The 23208-nt window shown below is 35.0% G+C and overlaps 1 protein-coding gene and 3 non-coding genes across 6 annotated transcripts in view; all 4 read right to left on the bottom strand.

Annotated features, from left to right (window-relative positions):
- Window positions 1-555: 555 nt before the first annotated feature.
- The window catches only part of LOC121375599 (nuclear pore complex protein Nup153-like), a 56986-nt gene continuing 34333 nt past the window's right edge, over window positions 556-23208 (bottom strand). For 2 of the 3 annotated variants that reach the window (XM_041503133.1, XM_041503135.1), the window contains exons 19-27: window positions 22278-22430; window positions 14090-14233; window positions 12015-12995; window positions 10610-10831; window positions 9037-9174; window positions 7032-7487; window positions 3809-3894; window positions 2825-2976; window positions 556-1774 (exon numbers count right to left, since the gene is read on the bottom strand). In XM_041503133.1, coding sequence (XP_041359067.1) covers window positions 1732-1774; window positions 2825-2976; window positions 3809-3894; window positions 7032-7487; window positions 9037-9174; window positions 10610-10831; window positions 12015-12995; window positions 14090-14233; window positions 22278-22430 — 2375 coding nt within the window. In that variant the 3' untranslated portion in view covers window positions 556-1731. The remainder of the gene's footprint in view (window positions 1775-2824; window positions 2977-3808; window positions 3895-7031; window positions 7488-9036; window positions 9175-10609; window positions 10832-12014; window positions 12996-14089; window positions 14234-22277; window positions 22431-23208) is intronic. The other variant, XM_041503136.1, reaches the window with a different exon arrangement.
- LOC121376588 lies at window positions 15457-15530 on the bottom strand. Its single transcript, XR_005958482.1, has one exon. It is a non-coding gene; the product is annotated as a small nucleolar RNA SNORD60 (small nucleolar RNA).
- Window positions 19289-19362, bottom strand: LOC121376587. Its single transcript, XR_005958481.1, has one exon. It is a non-coding gene; the product is annotated as a small nucleolar RNA SNORD60 (small nucleolar RNA).
- On the bottom strand, window positions 20650-20721 carry LOC121376585. Its single transcript, XR_005958479.1, has one exon. It is a non-coding gene; the product is annotated as a small nucleolar RNA SNORD60 (small nucleolar RNA).

Here is a 23208-nt window from a genome sequence, read left to right as displayed (position 1 = left end):
TATTACATAGACCAAATATTACTGAATTGTGTGGGATGATACAAGATGATCTTCTGCAACAAATGTACCAATCCCAATCTTTGCACGCTTCTCCATTTGTATTTACAACCTTAAGTTAACAACATGATCGTTAGATTGTTATCAAAGGAAAGCATAATTTGTAACAACACCTCAGCACATTTTGTAAACTACTTATTTTGACACTTGATAGAAAGAGAGAGCGACAAAGACAGACAGAGACAGAGAGTAAGTGAGAGAGATGAGTTAGTGAGATGGGAAGGGGAGAGAGGGGGGAAATGAGTGTGAGGGAAGGAGATAGGAAGGAAGGAAGGAAATGTTTTATTTAACGATGCACTCGACATATTTTATTTAAAGTTATATGGCATCGGACATATGGTTAAAGACCAGATATTGAGAGATAAAACCCACTGTCCTCCACTTCATGGGCTACTCTTTTCGATTAGCAGCAAGGACTCTTTTATCTGCACCATCCCACAGACAGGATAGCACATACCACAGCCTTTGATATACCAGTCGTGGTGCACTGGCTAGAGCAAGAAATAGCCCAATATGCTCACTGACGGGGATCGATCCCGGACCGACCGCGCATCAAGCGAACACTACCACTGGACTACATCCCGCCCCTGAGATTGGGAAAGACACAGACAGAGGAGCCAAATGGTGCTGCCACACTGTAAAATATGCCATAGCTATGTGTGTTTCGGATTATACTATTTTCTTCCTACAATTGTCAAAGTGCTGTCGCTGTCATGGCTAACATGTAACACCAACATATTTATGACTGCTTCGAGTTACAAGCCCCAGATGAATATGCAGAATCACTATTTAGTTTATTGTGAACACTGAAGCTACTAAAATAAATGGAAAGCATTCACAACAAATAAAGCAAACAGACTTTTATGCGACAGTCAATCTCCAGAACATACTTTTTTCACTCGTTTATTTAGTTCTTGCTAAAAATACCTCTAGTGAAATTCCTTTAGGAGCCATTCACAATTTTGAAAGGGTATTCTACCCTATTCTACCCTTAAAATAGTTTTGTTTGTACACTCCTGAAATGTTAACTGTGAAAGACCTCATATGTAACATTTATTGTATATCTAAAATTGTACAAAAAAACCCACAAAATATATTACAAAGAATCCACACACAAAAAAAAAGAAGAAGAAAAAAACCCCAGAAAGACAACCATTGTAACTGAGATGTATGAAAAATGTGACGAAAATATTAAATCTAATTGCAATATTACTTATCCTTTACATTAGTAGCAACCCCTGTAATTGCCCACGGCAATCGGCAATGTCGTAGAGATTGCTGTGGAGTTTTTAATTCTCCACGTCACTTAATTGCCATGGAATATATTCAGGGTTTTTTAATGGCATGTTTTTTTGTTGTGGACATTTTCTTAATTGCAGGGGTTGAGCAGGGTGTTTTGTTAACAGGTTACCTTCATGATCACCTATTTGGTCTTTCACAAAAAGCCTGTTTCAAGATTCTTAATTGTTTATATTCTTTGCAGAATAATGATCTTCAGTACTTAGTTGAAAGACTCCACATTGTTGTTTAAAGCAATAACTAAATGGTCATAATTATTGTTATTGCTAAGTTACGAGAAGTGAGTGCAACATGAGATTTTGATTCAATGAAGGTCTCTGCTGTTGTCGACATCATCAGTATGTTAATACGCCTCAGTCAACATTCCAAGCACCTTCATTTCTTTAGTTTTCGGACAAACTTCTTTATTTTTTCCTCACTTCCAACACAAAAAAAAAAAAAAAAGGCAAACATTAGAAAAATTCTTAGTTGCTTAGCATTTGAAGAAAGCATAAACAACTTCCTAACAGAACACTCGACAAATTACTGGATTTAATCAGTTACTAGCCCATGCATGAAAATTTTTATGATGACAGGAAATCAAGAATGCTTCCAATATGAAACAATGTGTACACATATATTACAGTAATTAACATTTGACTCCCAAAAATTTGGACAATTAATATTATGAAAGTTTGCTGCCAACCCACACCAAAGTTACTAACCATACAAATGTCAGCTGACATGCTGTATTTTCTTCTTATAAAATGCCACATATTTTGACATGCCTATGAATCAATGGGAACTGCCAACAGTATAGTATCCATATTTAAATTTCATCTTACATGGACTTTTGAGGGTGTACATTTAAAATATTAAGATCATATCACCAAATTACAAGATAAATCATGCTGCAATAAAAAAAAAAATCCCCAAAATTCTTGACCTTTATAACACAAGAAATATGCACATTTTTACAGAGATGCATGACATTTTGAAATTGTGCATGGCAAAGCAAAACAAAAAAGTATTTTAAAAAGTAGGTATTTTGACGAAAACGTAGTAGGAAAAGTAGCCTGTTAACAGAAAAGGTTGAACCAGTAGGGGACTAATAATAACAACATGGGATGAATACTGTTACACATTCCAGGGCTCGACTTCAATATTAAAAAATAATGGCTTTAGTTGCCCAAATAATATTATTTTGGAGATCTTCTTTTTATAACATATGAGCCACTATTGATAATTTTATTGCACATAATTACTCCACATAAAACCTGAAATATGAATATTACGTGATTGGGCTACCTAAAGCTAGTTTGGGTCACTGAAAATTAAATTTTAGTGGTACAGAACATTTTTTTTCCCGGCCACCATATTTTTGTCGAGTGTCAAGCCCTGCATCCATTTCTAGGAATACAAAACAAAGCAAACCAAAGAAAAAGGAACAACCATCTATAAACCACTGACGAATCAAATGTTTTATTACCCCATGGTGAATGCTCCCACTGAACTGCCAGTGAAACTGCTTGGTTGTGGCATGTTGAAGGCTGGCGCCGGAGACGCGGCCTGTGGCTGGGAGGGGAAGACAAACCCAGATGACCCCGAGCCCTGGACAGGCACTCCAGCTGGGCTCTCCGTCTAGACATAATACAATACTCACACATTAACTCCATATACTTCCACTTACTAGTACAACTCCATACACTCAAGCAAACAATATTACTATTTATACTCAAACATCAACTCCATATACTCCCATAATTTCACCTACAAGTACAACTCCATATACTCCAATGAAACATATTCACGTTCATACAAGCCCCTTACATTCATAACACCCCACATACTGTGTCAATTTGTAACACTAACTCAGCATGCTCCCAAAACCCCACATACTTGTATAACTCTATATATTAAAAGTGAAAAAAAGCCCCATTAAATTCATACAACCCGACATACTGTTACAAATCGACAATCTTATACAGTAACTCAGCATACTCCTTCAAACCCACACAACTGCACAACTCCATATACTCAATGAAAAATATTCAATCACACGACACCACATAATACTACCATGTACTTTCATACAAATCCACATATGTACACTAATCTCGCAATCTTGCAAAGTCATTCACAAACTCCACATACTACAACTCACTGTACTTTGATATGTTGATTAGAACAAATTAACTCAATTTGTGACAGTAAAACCAGCATTAACATCTGCAAATGGTCAAATACAAAACAAGTTATTCTCTAAATAGATAACATATCAACTAACAGAGCCACTCAGTTTATCAAATCTCTAATCTTACACCCAAGGAGTCGAGGGTGGAGATATAAATTTCCCCAGTCCTACCATTAATTTTAGTTAAACCTTTTTGTTAAATGTTTCACAAGAAATAGTACAATTAAAACTGATATCAATAACACAAAGTTTAATAGGCTACAAACACAAGTGCCTTACCGGTTTACTACCAGTAAACTGGAGCAATGGTCCACTTGTATTCCCACTGAAATTCGTATTGGACACTGCATTAAACTGGAATCCACCTGTAAACAGATTGTATTTTATGTCAATTTTTACTAAAAATACATTTAAACCCTTAACACCCTGTAATAAACTCATATTTAATTTTAAAATAAATAAATTTTTCCCAATACTCAGACATGATTGTGCACCCTAGCACTATTAATGCAGACTGAGAGATGGCTTTCCAGTTTGGGGTCTGGGGGGCGCTGTAAGCTCCCCATGGGAAAAGTTTGAAAATGGACCATGCACTGAGTACTTCTGAGCCAAATGGTTATACAAATTATGAAAATAAAAGGAAATGATAATAATGAAACTCACATTACTGATATGTAGTCGCATCCATCTTATTTATTTATCTTTATTTATTTTTTGGATATCCTTCAACAGTTTTTTTCTAGTCAATTTCAATTTTTATCCGGTTTTTATTCTTTTTTTCTAACTTTGCCACATCAAATTCACATTCAACAACAAGCGACACCATTTTTTCAAAAGGCAAACTGTGGCCAACTTGTTATGCAGTAAATCATTGGTCTACTGGAAAACGTAGGCCAATCACAATACGGGACCAGTCATGAAGTTTAGATTGTAATATTCGGCTAGTTTCGGTATATCCTGGCGAATTTTATTTTCTCTGGCACAATAAATTAGGGCGAAGTGCTCCGAATGACAACTCGTTAAAAATATAACAAGCGGAAAATAAATATTGGTAACAGAATATTTTAAAAACGGAAATCCGTTTTATAACGGAAAACAATCATGTCTGAATACTTTTAGGTAGATTGAAAAAACATTCCTGGCAAAACACATTACACAAACTTCTCTCTTGGTACAGATTTAAACAGCAGAAAGAAGTCTTGCATAAAAACACCACATCCAACAGTCATAATAATCCAATTACTACAAATGTAATGATAACAAGCATTCTGAGAATACTGCAAGAGTCATAAATCCATAAAAACAAAGAAGGGTAAATCACCATTAAAGAAGTCAAACTTGACCTTAACCTGTAATGCTATACACAAACTTTCAGCTCAACATCTTGAGGCACTTGAGGCACTCCTAAATTCAAATGCCATAACTCTAAAATATATAAATCGACATGGAAGTCAATCTTTATCGGTAACTGTATATCATAACGTTATACACAAAATTTCAGCTCAATATCTTGAGCCATTGCCAAAAAATAATAAATCCAGAATTGTTTTCTTATCTCCTAAGGGCAATTCCGTGGTCAGGTAAACCAATAGGTCATTCTTAAAACCTCATTCAAGTGAGACAAGTTTGGTATAATTATATAGTTAATTATATTGTGTGAATTCAATAAATATAAAGACACTTAATACAAATAAATGACAAAATATTCAAATATGTCACTTGCACCTTGTTCAAGGCTCTAAAATGTGGGGATTGCAACAGCCACAGTTACCCCAAATGAAAATGTTCTGTGCATGGTGCTGTTATCTCAGTCATACATGTAGTTAGTGGCAATTTTTTTTGTGTCACTTGTCATTTGTATGTGTACACTAGTCACAAGGTAGTTCCCTTGAACCCCCACCCCACCCCACCCCACCCCATGTAGTCACGGGTGTTACCTTGATTTTTTTTAATGGGGTTCATTTTTTTTTTTTACTGAACTAGTAAAGTTTATGGCTAATAGTTGAGGTTTCTTTCAAAACAACAAAAACTGCTTTAAAGAAAACACATGACCAAGAGGATGGTTCATCCCCACCCTCTAAAATCCCCTCCTGTGATGCACCTGATAATTGTTTTTAATTTTCTTCAAACAAAAAGAATAAATCCTAGCTCAAACTGTGTTTTTGTTTTTAATATCATCTTGTTCGTTAACTAAATGACCGTTTTTCAAAACTTGTAAAGTTGTATTTCACACGAATACGTCAAGACACCCCAAAAAATGTACGTCCGACACCAAGCATGTTTATCTCTATTGTTTTAGTGTGTGATTAAAACAAAAGCTTTTTACATCTGCTATTACAGATAAACATCTACCCTATAGGAATAGGAAACAATATTTGGAATATGCCCTCACACATCAGAGACTTAGACATCACCATGTGTGGGTGAAAAATTGCAGTTTGTGTACATACGTTCGACACCACACATATTTTTCCCTGTATGCTTAGTGATATAACAATAAAATAAAGATTATATATGACAATGATGCCCTAGTTGGTTTTACAATGAATAACAATAAGTTGTGGAACCTTTTGTACATTTATATAATGCTTGGCTTAAGTGCTTGAAATGTACGTTTGACACCATCGAAAAGTTAAAGGGCTATAATTCTTATCAAAAAAGAATAAATTGCCATGAAGTCAAACCTGATCTATAACAGTACACAATAAATTTATCCACAAAACTTTAGCTCAATATCTTGCAGCATTGTATTATATATAAAAAATAATTATAATAAAAAAAAGTCCAGTAAAACTATATGTGGGACAGACAGAGATGAAATCTGTAGTCCAGGGCTCGAAATGCAGTGTTAGTACAAGCACTGGTGCATGCTGATTTTTGTGTGTGCATGTAACTTTTAAAACTGGGTGCACACGGTGCATGCTAATATTTTTCAAGTACTGTGTATTTCGTATACTAGTATCCTGTTGTCTACCAGATTCAGACTCAAGTTGTTGAATTTTGCGTATGCATTTCGTAATCTGTTCGCCACATGAAAACGATAACTTTTATCTTATGGGTGCATCCATTTTGTATCCCATAATACTATTTACAAAAATGGCGCCCTTTTGGTCATTTCCGTGAAATATATTTGCGGAAATTTCCGGCAATATCTCAGTTATATCCGTGAACGGTATTAGGGAAGGTGGTCGAGACCGACTTTGGGGTATCCACGCGCATAACACAGTTGTTGTCGTCACTGACAAATTGAACTCTGCCAGATCTGTGATCAATACAAAGTACCGTAACTGCCTTGAACATTTTCGACCTCAGATATGGGCACTTGATCAGATGATTGCGAACGTGCAGGTGCGTTACTCGCGTAGTTGACTTGAAGTCAGTCAGTGATTATTTTAATCGCAACTTCTCGTCAAATTTCGTAGGCTAATTTATATTATACCAACAGATCTGTAGTCTCCTCTGAATAATTTGATCCTATTTACAGATGCAATGTATTTCTTACCCGTATTTGGCTGTGTTGAAGAGGCTCCAAATGCTGGAGTTGCCCCGAACTGGGCTCCTTGTGATGGAGCCACAAACGTAGGAGTAGTTGCACTTGCTGACCCAAAGGTCGGTACGGAAGATCCAAACACCCCAAAAGACGATGAAGCCCCGGAGGCCAGCGTTCCTGCACCGGTCGGTCCATTTTCAAATGATGAGCCAAAAGACGAAGGGGCGGCATTGCTGGCGATACTAAATGGAGTTGTAGCAGCTGTTTGAGGGGCCGATGCACCGAATGCCAGAGTTCCTGGACCAGTCGTGCCGTTTCCAAACGATGACACTAATCCACGATTGCTAAACGGTGTAGAATTCTGGGATGAACCAACTTTGAAGAGAGAGGCTGAAGCGCTCGTGGCAGCCGAGCCAAAAGAGCCAAACGCACTACCGCTTGAGGCAGTTGGTTTCTGGTCTTTTGAATCTGCAATGAAATTACAGAAAAATCACCAATATAAACATGTGAGTATTAAAAAGTTTGTTTTGTTTAACAACGCCACTAGAGCACATTGATTTATTAATCATCAGTTATTGGATATCAAACATTTGGTAATTTTTCTAGTCTTAGAAAGGAAGCCCCACTATATTTTTCCAAGGGATCTTTTATATGCAACATCCCATAGACAAGATACTGTAAAATACTTTATTTTCATGTGGAATTTATTTTTGTGTTTGAATAAAATTTGTGAAAAAAATTCCATGTGAAATTAAAGGCTGGCGAAAATTGGACATTAAAATTAAATAAATAATTGTAGTTTCGTTCAATCAGATCCGAGACTTTGTTAGTTTCCGTTGCATGTGACTATAGTAATAACAAAGTGACACTTATAACTTTATATCAAGAAGCAATATCAAAGAAAAGACAATATATTACATGATAATACACAATATGAAGTTTTGTATGGTTTTCATTCATAAGTGCTGGCGATGAAAGCAATACACATGTCAAAAAAAACAAAAACGGAAGTAAACATCACAGTATTTTAAAATTTGGAAGTGAACAAAATCCGGGTTGAGCTTGTATGCTGTAGCAATACTATACTCGTAGTTTATATTGGGCTTTCACACTAAAGGTTTTATTTGCCTGTTGGTTAATCATAAATCGTACTGAATGAGTATTTTGACAGTAATAAATAATGTTTAAATCAAACTTGCGCCTTCAAATTCAGTTTTGTTTTCGGGTTCGGTTTTTACAACAAGTTTGAGGATTACGAAAAAGAGCACGGGTAGCCTAAACACCTTGCGTAAGCTTACTGTATTTTGTAAACAATAAACGTCAACATTATTAACATGAGAACCAGTACTTTTTTTTTTATGGGGAAGGGATGAGAATTCGTGAAAATATGTTCTTGCGAACTGACCCATTTTCATTAAATCATGAAAATTTGATCCCGCAAAAATAAAGTATTTTACAGTAGCACATACCAGTCGTGGTGCACTGGTTGGAGAGAGAAATAGCCAAATGATCCCAGACAGACCATGCATCAAGCAAGCACTTTACCACTGGGCTATGTCCCACCTCAATGTTAATATTTATGTATTTTTGTTGCTACATAGTATATTTATAAAGACACTCTTGTGGATTTATCAAATTATTTGAAAATAAAACACCTTTTACATGTCTACAAATGACTGGAATATTTTCACTTCAGAAATCGCTTAAAATTATATTTCTGTCATTAACACACTTCCAAACACCCATAAAAAAACTATTAAGCTACAAATCAAGTTTCACCGATATAGGACTTATACTTTATGTTGTGAATAATAGGGTTAATTAAAAAATTTAACTATGGAATGAAACACAAAGGTTGACACCTTTTGACTTTAGTTTAGGTGCGAAAAACTATCCACCTTTGAATATACTTCAGAATCACCAAATGGACTGAGAGAAAGATATCCACAGATACTGACCCAATTCTAACGCAGCATTTTATGATGGGAGCATAAAATATTGCAGAATGAATACCAACCATTAGATGCCGCTCCAAAGAAAAAGGGTGCACTGGGGCCATTAGTGGAGGCCGGCGTACCACCGAAGTTAAATGTTCCCGGAACGGTTGATACACCAAAAGAGAATTGCTTTTTCTTGGCCTCAGTTGCCCCAAATTCTGAAATATATATATATATACATATATATATATAGTTGTGTTTACATACTAACTTTTTGTCCATAATGAATACTAAAAGGTTTTATGAAGAATTAACCAAATAAATTTCAAATTCTCATATTAACCTTCTGAGTAATGCAGGCGAGATATCTCGCCCGACGTCATGTCAGTCAACATACTGTACACTGTATACAGTGCATTCCCCAATTCATATTTCCCGCCGTTTTGCACACGACACTCACCAGAAACGGAAATATAATAAGACATTTTAATTTTTTCAAAATGGTGGCTTTTGTTTAGATTTTTTCAATTGAAAACACCTTGAAATTTTGAGTTCAAAAAGTGGTTTTTGGCAAGTATTTTCGCTTGACAACAATGGCGGCACATCGCAGTCATTTTCAGGGATCGATAGCTGATTGTGACAGTTAATTTGATAATACATTTGATCGTTTTACCAACAATGAAAATGATCAAATATTGCAATATGAATCGTAGTTCTGGTTTTAAAAAATATTCTGGTCAGAAAACCACAGTTATCGGGAATAATGGACATAAATACTGGACAGCTGGCCACAAATGTCCGTAAGTAAACACAACTTTTTAAATTTTTTGCCTAATTTTAATCACCATTAGCCGATCTAAAAATAATAAAAATTACAAAAAAGACACAAAAATAATACTTACCGATTCATATATGAACTTTATTTCATATATTTATAAAACATTTAAATGAATATATGTGAGTAAAAATTATAAACTTGTACCCAATCAACGTGGTTTTTGTTAAAAATTAATCCAGTAGTCTAAAGGTTAAGTTTAATTATTATAATAATATATGACCTCAGTGTTTTAGGAAACCCGCGGGTCGAGAACGTGTATACAATTAATCATCTCGACCTAAAATTAAAAGCTCTAAATACTACATTGCCAAAAAATACATACATACACCACAAACAGTAATTAGACAAACTGGTAACATTATTTTTAATTAAATATTAAAGCACTACGTAGTAAAGACTGATACATGTATATGAAATTATAATCAATTATAATTATCCTGCTACAAAAACATATTTTCTAAATAATTCCTGTTTGGTTTGAAGTAACCAAAAAAGTAAAATTGTTTTGGAAATTACAACAAAAAATCAGAAATAAGTAACTTGTCGTAAATTCCATAGTATGAAAAATGGCGTTCCCTATGGGAAGGACTACAGTACACTTTGCTTCTTTAGAAAGAAAAAAATTTGGGGGGGGGGGGGGGGGGGGGGGGGGGGGGGGGGGGGGGGGGGGGGGGGGGGGGGAAGAGAGGGAGAGAGAGAGAGAGAGAGAGAGAGAGAGAGAGAGAGAGAGGGGAGAGGAGAGGAGAGGAGAGGAGAGGAGAGGAGAGGAGAGGAGAGAATTGGGGTGGTGGTGTGTGTTTGTTATAAAAGCAAACCTTCATCTGTTCTTCGTTTTGCACTGCTGGACTGAGCGGGTGCTCCGAATCCCGGTCCACCTAATGAAGTAGCACTCTGTCCAACAGCGTTGTCTACCTTCATAACAGCCGGCTGTCCAAAGTTAAACGGGACAACTGTAGCACCAAACACGGCCTTTGATGAGGCTGTGTTGACATTTGTCACAGGCTGTCCAAACGCAAATATTGAACTGGTTACTTGGCCTGCAAATAATATATTATGTTTTATTATTGTTAGTTATTAGTTGTACTTTGTCTGTCATCTTGTCAGGGAATGTAGGGAAAGGTCCTAATATAGGCTTGAAGCCTGTCAATCAATCCCACAAGTAAATGGAATAAAATATTGTTTAAACTAAATAATATATTTTTTAAAAATAAAGTTGTGTTTGGAATTGGTTGGAATTTCATTATCGATTATAATTGGTTACTTTTAGTAACAATTTAACATCTTTTTTTTCTGTATATACACAGAACAACAAACGCAAACATGTTTACATCAATTCCGGCATTGAAACTGGATGAGCAATAAGTTATTATTTTCCAACACAATCAATTATGGATTTTTATCATTGATCATCACATCGATAGAGCTAAACCGATGAATATTCAATTATAATTGATAGTTGAAACATCACTAAAATAAAAGTATTTTGCATTTTTTTAAAAACAACTTGCAACTCGTTAATACTCAAAATTTTACAGAACTAAATAACAACATGAGGTAATTTTTTAACAAAAATTTACTTACCCTCCAGAAGCTAGTTTAAGACCCTTGGCAGGTCCGAGTAAGTAAGTAAGTATAAACTGTTCAGCACTTAAGTAGATTGAATTGCCATTCTTGTTTTAAATTTTAACTTCTGTAAACAATATAACTATATATATAATGCAATGACTTCTAGGAAACATCGCTAACTCAATGATACAAAACTGGCTAAGCTATTTGTTTTAGCGTATCACTTATCAGACATGTTTACGCTTTATTTACTAATCTAATCTATCATTCGACGGGCTGATTTCTTTAGATGTCCATTAGTCAATCTCATCGCCAAATAATAATTAAAACAAACTGGTCATAATTGGTACAAAAGGATGTCTCTAATCCTAACTATGAAGTGAAATGAAGATCTGAAGGTTACTTAGCAGTATATAAATAGCCGTTTCATGTACCTTCATCAGGGCTAGCTCTGGGCTAGCAAAACATTTCGCCAAATTATATTTAAAAAAAAGTGAAAAAGCCAGAGTTATTTTCCAACATAACACCAATTAATACATGGAATTTTTTGCCAAATGAAAAGAAAATTCGCCAGAAGCTAGCCCTGCTTCATGCTACTTTGGTAAAGACTGGAATTTAAAAATATAAACACGTAAAAAGCAGAAAACCAATTACCTGTTGACCCTGCTTTGTTTGCTTCACCAACAAAATTAAAGTTCTGATTTGTTGCATCTACATTTTCACTTTTTTTCTCTTGTGTAGATGGTGATGATATTTCACTAGTTGCAGTGGTTTTCACATTGGAAACACTGCCGGATGAATCTGGAAACTTATTCACTGACAGGACACCACTGTTGGCTACTCCCTGGGCTGCAGAACCAAAAGAAAACCCACCTCCAAAGCTTGATTTTGTTGTGGAATCACCATTAAAGTTTGTCTTGGAACCAAATAAAAAGCTACCTTGCGGTGTCAATGTGGAGCTTTTTTCACCTTCTTTCACTTTCTCCACTGAGCTAGTCAGACTCGTGCCACCCGATAATGTCGTCGTCTTATCTTTGATTGTCTGTGATGTCAGAGGTGTACCTAAACTAACACTACCACATTTTGTGCCGCCTTCGTTCAATACAGGTGTCTGGCTACCACCGAATGTAAAGCCACTGTGTTTTATTTCAACTACTACAGGTGTCTGTGAAACTGTGGAACCCAAACTGAAACCTCCCGGTTTCGTCTTGCCCTGGTCCGTGGGCATCACACTGCCTGCACTACATGTCTTTGCATCTGCAGCACCAAAATTAATAAAGCCTCCCTGTTTCGCAGCGTCATCTGTCCTGCTTCTCACTCCACCGAACGTGAATCCGCCTGATGGCTGTCCACTTTCTGGAACAGGTTTCTTCAGAATGTCGTTTGCACCCTCGAACTTGAATCCTCCCGAGAAAATCGTCCCCGTGTTTGAAGAACCCACAACACTGGGTTCAGACGTTTGCGCGTTGGTATTCTCAGCTTTTCCACCAAAATTTATCTTAAAACCTGTAGTGGCTGGTTCAGAAGATGTGCTACTTTTAAAAATAAAGTTACGAACTGCATCTTCGGAAACTAATTTAATGCCACCAGTTTTTGATAATGAGCCTACAGAACTGCCAGGTTTCAAGTCAAAATCTGCAAGAACAAAAAAAGAACATTCAATGTACAAACTGATCAATATAAGAGAGAACTAAGAGCACATTTACTGAGAAGAAAAAACATTAAGAGGGTAGTGGATCCAGGGCTGCTACAATAGAAGGGTTGGGTTAGTGTTTTCCCCAGCTTCTTTATCGTGGTGCGGCGCCATGCCTCAGTAGTCTAGTGCCATCTTACCTTAATCAGTGCTATTGAAGGAAGGAAATGTTTTATTTAACGATGCACTCCACACATTTTATTTACGGTTAATATGGCGCCGAACATATGGTTAAGAACCATACAGATATTGAGGGAGGAAACACACTGTTGCTACTTCATGGGCTACTCTTTTCGATTAGCAGCAAGGGATCTTTTATAGGCACCATCCAATAAACAGGATAGCATATACCACAGCCTTTGATATACCAGTCGTGGTGCACTGGCTGGAACGAGAAATAGCCCAATGGGCCCTAATCAGTGTTATGCTGCCCTCAGATTAAATAAGCCTTTTTCAATAATTAATTCTAAAATTGCCATTATATAAAACACTCAGAAAAGGTATTAATAAAATATGCCTGTTATATATTGTGCCATTCATTTATTAAAGCAAGCACATTCATTACTTTTATTTTTATTTTAAATACATTTTTTGGTTCGTCTTTAATTTAAATAAAAGAAGAAGAAAAAAAGCGCCCTAAAATTGTGTAAATACCCCAAAAGTGTTTAGTCTACCATACTGTGTCAAATTTCTAGGGAAAACATTACAGGTAGAAAACAAGTTTAAACAAACCACTGTTTTGGACCCTGCAGCAAAAAAAGAGAGAACATAATATTCCAAGAGATTTATTGCAGGAAATAAAAATATCCTGAAATCCTTCATCTTGGAAACTACAGTATTACTGTGAGCTTTTCATCAAAGAACAAGAACAGAAAATGTAGCAGCAATTTCAGGAAAATCTAGAGGTCTTTCATCTCTGTTTATTGAGTGTGTCTGCTTCATGAGTTCAATTAACTTAATGGTGGACTGTTTGTCAAAACCAATGTGATATACAAGGGCTGGGAACACACATAATAAACTGAGCCTCAAGACCTACCTGCGGGCACCCAACACAACCGCGAAACATCACAAGCCACACACTTTGTGGATTTCGCTTTGTTCATCACAAAACACGTATTACACTTCCAGTTCTCTGCTGGCTTGGAATCAAAAGCCTGCCTGGTCGATGTATTTCCCAAATCTAGAAATCAACACAGTTATTAAACTCATTCTGTGATATTCAAAATGTTGATGCCTGTGCATTCATTTGCAACTACAATTTAACAAATTTCAAATTGATATTTTTGATGAGAATTGTTTGGGCATTGGAAGAAAATTATTATTTCTTTAACCTCATTACATTTTATTTATTTGATGGTCATTTTTTTTCAGGCTATCAACTGGATACTTGTACACATGATTCTACAGTCAATTTTACAAAAAGAACAAGTAATCAACGGGGGGGGTGGGGGGGGGGGGGGGGGGAGAGAGAGAGAGAGAGAGAAGAGTTTTTGTTTTGTTTATTGACCACTAGAGGAAATTTATACATTTATTAACCTACTGGACGTCAAACATTTGGTAATTTTGACATAGTCTTAGAGAGGATCTTTTATGTGCACCATCCCAGACAGGACAGCACATACCACAGCCTTTGATATACCAGACTGGAACGAAAAATAGCTCAATGGGCTCACCGACAGGGATCGATACTAGACTGACTGCACACCAAGCGAGTGCTTTATCACTGGGCTACGTCCTGCCCCTTGCAATCAACAGGTTCCGATTAATAGGTCAGACACATTCGTTCAATACACAAACCATTTAGGTATAAAACAACCGACACCAATAGCTCTATCTTAATGTTCTGTGAGCAAAAATAAAATAAGAATAAAAAGATTCAGAATTTTTATTTAATAAATTTTTGTCGACTTTTCTTTTAAAAAAAATTCTGTTGCTAATTTCCAGCATCAGGAACAAAAATTAAACACATACATATGTTCGTAAGAGGTGTCAGATTGTTGTTTTCATCAGTTGCTGGATTATAAACATATTTGGGGAAAAGTAATGAATCACAGGCAGGGTGAAAAACATGGAGTATTTTATAGAAATGCAAATAGCTAAGTTTGAATATCAATTAACCATGGTAATCAGTAATGCAATGGATGTTTCGGCAGGCTGTTTGATTTTCTGCATTTATTTTGCAACAAAATTTTACATTCCACTTAAATAAATTATACTTTGAACAAAAAAAGAATTAAAAGTAGATTTTAAAAATCTAAAAGAAAAGGATTTTAAAGTTATCTTTATGGTTAAAAATTGTTCTTGGTAATACCAATTTATGAGTACTACAAGACACAAATATGGTGTATTTGCATATTAATGTTTCAGAAGTATCCATTTGAAGGAAATGTAATTAGTAGAATTCAGCATCAGAAACAAAATAAACACATATCATTATTTTTTCATAAGAGGTGTCAGAATGGTTTTCATCAGTTGCTGGATAATAGAGCTCATATATATTGGGTGGCGTACCTCTACTGAATATGGAATTATTAAATGTGTATGTGGGCTGTAAGACTGACATTTCATACCTATTTCAATATTTGCCACCTTCAATGAAAATTTTAGGTGCATAGATCAAATAGTGTAACAATAGCATCAGATTCAAAATTGTGAGCCAAAAAATGTGACACCAGACGGATGGCAGTACTCTCGAGTGCCTAATAAACATAGCGGCTGAATAAGCATAGGGTCTGGAAATTTGTCTAAAATCAATTATAAGTAGAGTGTGGAATTAGCATAGGGTCTGGAAATTTAGCTAAATTGTAAAAATTGACTAGTAAATGAAAACAGAATTTGGTTTCACGTAAAAATAAAAATAAGTGTTTTGGAAATAACAAAAATATACTATTGTTATTTAATTTAGAAAACAAGCGGCTCAGAAATAAATAACTTGTAGTAAATTCCATAGTATGAAAAAATGTGTCCACTATAAACATGTTTCTATTATCTAACTGTTACAACTAACTGTGTTATTGTCACACACAATTAATTAAAACTGTAAGTGTGTTTGTACGTTTAAATGAAATTATGATAATTAATGTGAGGCGAGATTGCAGCTTTAAAAAAAATTCCAAAAGTTCCAGGCTTGAAAACCAAAACAATCAGGGTGGATGACAGCTCGCTAGATTCATCTCCTATATTTAACACATTGGTTAATTATAACAAGACGTAATTTCATCAACTTAATTTTTACCTGTAACATTCTTTATTTTTAAAGCATAGGTGGGGACACTTATGATGCCAGGGGCTGGCATGCATAAATCTCAGCTGAAGATTCACAAACAACTGTGGTCATCGGCCATGCCAGCTGTTAGCGGAACGCGCCAGAACTGGAACACGGTTAAGGGATGTAACTCTGCCTAATTTTTCTTGCTAATTTCTAATAGACTCTATTTGCAAGTGAAAATAAAAAGGTCGAGTGGAATTTGTAATTAAAATGAGTGGAATTTGTAATGTAAAAAAAAAAATATATATAAAAAGAGGAAAGAATGTAGATAAAGTTTGGGCCAGTTCCCCTTATCCTAAAGGAACTGTACTTTATATTTACTCTAGTATACCATAGCTTAAAAAGTCATATTTACCTTTAAGAATTCGGTACTCAAGTCTTCAATGTTTGGTGAAAAGATGAAGTGTTGAAGTGTAATTGATTAATTTATATAATAAAGTGCTTGCATGAACTGTTGCATCGATTTACAGGCGAGCACTCACTCGAACGCATCCTTGGAATTTACCCAACCGAATAAAACAGAACCGAGCCGAGCGATAAAAAAAAAATGGCGGCCAACAATGTTCGTAAACGTGTGTTTACATTTTGTCATAGAGTAACATACTTTGTTGTGCCTTAATGGTTCAAATGATCAATTGAGCAGAAAAACAATGTATGTATATTAATAAATAAATAAATGTATTATTTGACCACAAAAGTTGGCATTTTATTTGACAACTCAGAAAATTGTAAATTCCGCAATTTCGTCCGCGAATCCGTGATCGCGGAAAATCGGTACCATTTGATAAATTAAGAATTGTAATAAGCGTTGGGTGACGAATTAGCGTAGGGGGTTACATTTTTAAAAGATGTAATTAAACGTAGGGTGCTGAATAAGCGTAGACACCAACATTTTTTCATAAATTTAATAAACGTAGGTGTACGTTTATTTGGCACTCGAGAGTAAGTGCAATAAGCATCCTATTTCATTACATACAATTTTGATTCTGTTGCTATTTTAACAATATTTGACCTATGGCCCTAATATTTTCACTAAGGTGGTAAATATTGATATATAGTAACAAGTGTGAAACATCAAAGTTACAATCCCCTTACGTTCTAGTACAATTCTACATTCAGTAGCATTATTCAGTAGTACATGATAAAGCTATACCCATTATTTCAGCTCAATATCTTAACCTTCTGACTACTGCAGGCGAGATATCTCGCCCGACGTCACGTCAGTCGATATACAGTGCATTCCCCAATTCATATTTCCCGCCGTTTTTGCACACGACACTCACCGGAAACGGAAATATAATTAAAGAAAAAAGATTTTTTTTCAAAATGGTGGCTTTTGTTTTGATTTTTTCAATTGAAGATACCTTGAAAGTTTGAGTTCAAAAAGTGGTTTTCGGCAAGTATTTTCACTTGACAACAATGGCGGCACGTCGCGGTCATTTTCAGGGATCGATAGCTGATTGTGACAGCTAATTTGATAATAAATTTGATCGTTTTACTAACAACGAAAATTACCAAATATTGCAATATGAATCTTAGTTCGGGTTTAAAAAAAAAAAATCTGGTCAGAAAACCACTGTTATCGGGAATAATGGACATAAATACTGGACAGCTGGCCACAAATGCCCGTAAGTAAACGCAACTTTTTTGATTTTTTGCCTAATTTTAATCACCATTAGCCGATCTAAAATAATAAAAATTACAAAAAAAGACACGGAAATAATACTTACCGATTCATATATGAACTTTATTTCATGTATTTATAAAAAATTTAAGTGAATATATGTGAGTAAAAATTATAAACTTGTACCCACTCAACGTGGTTTTTGTTAAAAATTAATCCAGTAGTCTAAAGGTTAAGACACTGTCAAATAAAACGATCCGGAAAACAAATGGGACGGACAGACAGACAGACAGACAGTTGTAAACCGGAAGGGGTCAAAATTGCAGTAAATGAGGATTAAGATGATGGCAAACATTTCAAGATGGCCATTAGTAACAGATAGCCTGTTTAGGAAGATACAGTATAGTACAAACAAATAAAAACCCATTCTTCCCTATAAATGGAGTTAAAGCTGTAAATGTAAAATGCAGTTGTCAGGTCTGAAAAATGTCTCATTTCAACTACAAGATTTACAACTATCGTCAACTTGTGCTGTTAATGCAGGTCAGTTTATAAAGTTTTCGGACTTTTAATTTAATAAATTCCCGTTGATTTGTCTTTGAAAAAAAAATCTGTTACTCATTTCCAGCATCAGAAACAAAAATTAAACACATACATATGTTCATAAGAGGTGTCAGATTGTTGTTTTCATCAGTTGGTAGATTATAAACATATTTCGGGAAAAGTAATGGACCATAGGCAGAATGAAAAAAAGTTGACTATTTTATAGACATGGAGATTAAAAAATGCAAATAGCAACGTTTGCATAGCAACTGACCACAGTAATCAGTAATGTCATGGGAGGTTTCTGCAGGCTGTTTAATTTTATGTATTTATTTTGCTATGAAATCTTAAATTCCACTTTATTTTCTTTTTTACTGCTGAAAATAAATTGTACCTTCAACTGAAAAAGATTTAAAGTAGATTTTAAAACTTTAAGCCAAAAAGGACTGCAAAGTTATCTTTACGGTGTGATAGCAAGATGTGTAAATTAACAGTACTTATTTTAGTAGTCACATATCACGGTCAAATTAATTTCAATGCACGTACATTACCAAGTGATTACAGCTTATTTTGAATGGTGGTTATAACCTAAATGCCTCCAAGTAAAATATTTCTTATACATCAATATAAATATATTTTTTAAATTACGTTGTAAATTTGTTGGACTTTATAAATTATTTGTTCTTGGTAATACCAATTTGTGAGTACTACAAAACACAAATATGGTGTATTTGCATATTAATGTTTCAGAAGTATCCATTTGAAGGAAATGTAATTAGTAGAATTCACCTATGAAATTCCAGCATCAGAAACAAAATAAACACATATCATTATTTTTTCATAAGAGGTGTCAGAATGGTTTTCATCAGTTGCTGGATAATAGAGCTCATATATATTGGGTGGCGTACCTCTACTGAATATGGAATTATTGAAGGTGTATTTGGGCTGTAAGACTGACATTTCATACCTATTTCAATATTTGCCACCTTCAATGAAAATTTTAGGTGCATAGATCAAATAGTGTAACAATAGCAACAGATTCAAAATTGTAAGCCAAAAAATGTGACACCAGACAGAAGAGTAGTAATAAGCATCCTATTTCATTACATACAATTTTGATTCTGTTGCTATTTTAACAATATTTGACCTATGGCCCTAATATTTTCACTAAGGTGGTGAATATCCATATAGTAACTAGCGTGAAATATCAACATTATGATTCCCTTACATTTTAATACAATTCCACATTCAGCAGGGTTATCATTTTTTAGGGGCCACCCGATATATATATACAGCTGTCCATTAATAGTAATGTTTGAAATGTTTAGAAAACAAGTATTTTGAGAGTACTGTTAAACTTAAAGAAATACATGTCCTGTACCAAGCCCAAAAATTTTTGGGATCTCCTAAGTTCAAGGGCCATAACTCTTTCACAAATGGGTAAATTGCCAAGAAAGTTAAACTTGATCTGTAACAGTAACTGATAAAGCTATATGAAATATTTCAGCTCAATATCTCAACACGCTGCAAAAAAAAAAAAGGTCTGGAAAACAAATGTTCGTATCTCTTAAGTTAAAGGGCCATAACTGTGACAAATGGGTAAATCTCCATAAAAGTCACACTTGATCTGTAATAGAACTTCATAAAGCTACACAAAATATTTCAGCTATATATCTCAAGGCACTGTAATAATAATTTATTTTTTTTAAATCTGGAAAGCGGATAGATAGATAGACAGACGAAGATGAAACCTATAGTTGCCTTCGTTTGAACCAGTAGGGGACTAATTCTAGTGATTTCCCTAGAAATTAGGCAAGGCATGGTAGACCAAACACTTTTGGGGCATTTTCACTATTTTCGGGGCACTTTTTTTAATTTAAAAATACACAAAAATTAATTAAAATAAACATTAAAGTAATTTATGTGTTTGCTTTAATAAATGAATGGAAAAATATATAAAAGGCATATTTTATTAATTAATAATACATTTTTGGGTGTTTTATAAAGGCAATTTTAGAATTAATTAGCGGACAAGGCTTGTTTAATCTCAGGGCAGCTTGGTGCTGATTAATGCAAGATAGTGCTAGACTACTGAGGCATGGTGCTGCACCATGCTAAAACAAGCTAAGGAAAACACTAAATTTCTTGGTAGTTGTGAATTCAGCATCAGAAATAATAATAACCAGATCACAGATTTTCATAAGAGGTGTCAGAATGATTTTCATCAGTTGCTGAGTTTATTTAATAAAATTGTTCTACAATTTAAACCAAATATAATTTTAGCAGTGATAATGGTTAATGCTAGTATCATATCCCCTAAGTTCAAGGGCCATAACTGTGAAAAATGATTAAGATTGCTTTCAGTCAAACTTGATCTGAAAGTCCGCAAAACTGTCTGGGACAGAAAGACTGTTGTAAAAGGGAAGGGGTTTAAAATTGCAGTAGGTGAGGATTAAGATGACAAAAAATTCAAAATGGCTATTAGTAACAGATGACCTATTTAGGAAGATACAGTACTTAGGAATATCAAACATCAATAAAAAACCATTCTATCTTATTGGGGCTTCAGCTCTAAATGTACAATGCAGCTGTCAGGTCTGAAAAATGTCTCATTCCAACTACAAGAACTACAACTATTGTCAACTTGTGCTGTTAATGCAGATCAGTTTATCATTCAATGAACATTCATGTTTGTAATTAAAATTAAATAACACTATTAACTATTAAAGTTTTCAGCTGTGGCAAACTTTCAGCATCAGAAACAAATATAATTAGATCACAGACTTTCTCATAAGAGGTGTCAGAGTTGTTTTCATCAGTTGCTGAGTTGGTTATGAAAAAAAAAAATTATGCAGCAATTTTATAAAAAGTTGAAAATCTATTTATTTAGAGACAAAAGGTAAAAAAAAAAAAAAAAAAAAAAAAATTAAGTTAATACTGCACTGATGTTTGACTTCACTGACTTCATTACATTAATTCCACAAACCAGTATTAATGGAAAGGAAAGGAATATTGGTTCAACAACATCTCAGCACATGTTATATTAAATATAACTATTTATTGTCTAACAAATAGTTATTTCGACATTTGATCAAGAAAGCAGCAAGCAGACTTTTTTCCTTCTCTTTCTCATGTGCAGAACAGTTCAAACCACAGCCTTTGATTGGCCAACCACTGGGTACTAGTTGGCATGGGAAAAAGTCCATGTCCACTGAGGGCAATCAATTATGCGACCCACAGCAGCTCAGGTGGGCACTCTACCATTGGGCTAATGCTGCATTCTAGTGTGCTCTTAATTAGTTTCAACATTTCTGACTTGATAATAGCATTTGAAAATTGTATTTCCGAATTGTATACTCTGTAGGAACAAAAATAGCTAACTGACCGACTGTTCATCTTTCGAAAATAGAAGAAAAATGGGAACAAAATGTTTCTCTGAACTCATTTTCAACTAGCAAAATTACATCAACCATAATTCATAAAAACTTCAAACATATAAGTCGATAAAATAGCATAATATTATAAAACTTAATTGAGAGGTATAGCAGAATTATTTTAAACAGATTTTTTATTTTATTTAAGATACTTTATTTTATTATTAGTGAAAATAGCTACATCTTTAAGAGAGATTCACTGCTATTGACTATTTTGAGGTGACATAACTTACTTTCTTACAACTGCACCCAATGAAAGGTTATAAGTCCAAGTTTACAACTCAAAATACAAATTTCTGAGCATACCCGAATGCAACATTAATCCCACCTCATCACGACTAATAAGAAGACGTACCTCTAGGGGATGCAGCTTTAGCACCTGGCTTTGCAGCTGTACATGCCACACATTTGCTGGCCTCGGCTTTGTTCTGAATCATACACACGTCACACTCCCAAGCACCTGCTGGCTTAGCAAATTTTGCGAGATTTCCTTTGGGTAATGAATTTGCTAAAACAAATGAATTAAATTTAAATCAGTAATGGGGCAAACTAGCTTTTTGTGTTATTTAGGAGCCACCGTTTCACCCAATAAACAAAATTGGACTTTTTGAAAATTACAAGCCTGTATCAACATACATTTACAAACCTGTCAACATACAACATTTACAAGCCTGTCTCAACATACAACATTTACAAGCCTGTCTCAACATACATTTACAAGCCTGTCTTAACATACAACATTTACAAGCCTGTCTCAAAATATATAACAATTATAAGCCTGTCTCAACATACATTTACAAGCCTGTCTCAACATACGTTTACAAGCCTGTCTTAACATACAACATTTACAAGCCTGTCTCAACATACAACATTTACAAGCCAGTCTCAACATACAACATTTACAAGCCTGTCTCAACATATATACTCTTCAAAAGAAGAAACGCAAAACCACATTGTCGTAACATTTGGAGAATTGATTTAATTATTGAATGGTGAGTCCGATAATTACCAAATGTTGCAGGATTGTTCACAATTCACTCTAGTCCATTGTGAGTAAGTGATAGGACACACCACCAAGGTCAAGGTCATCTGGAGTCAATACCGGGTGTGGCCTCCGCGTGTGTTTACAACTGCCTGGCACCGCCTGCCCATTGAAGCAACCAGAGTACGGATGACGTCCCGGGGGATGGTGGCCCACTCGGCCTGCAAGGCTGCTGCAAGCTCGGGCAGGGTCTGGGGCTGTGGTTGTCGCTGTCGGTCCAACTCGTCCCATAGATGCTCAATTG

Source organism: Gigantopelta aegis, chromosome 6, assembly GCF_016097555.1.
Source record: "Gigantopelta aegis isolate Gae_Host chromosome 6, Gae_host_genome, whole genome shotgun sequence".
In the NCBI taxonomy this organism is placed as follows: domain Eukaryota; kingdom Metazoa; phylum Mollusca; class Gastropoda; order Neomphalida; family Peltospiridae; genus Gigantopelta; species Gigantopelta aegis.
This window is presented reverse-complemented; position numbering and strand designations above follow the sequence as displayed.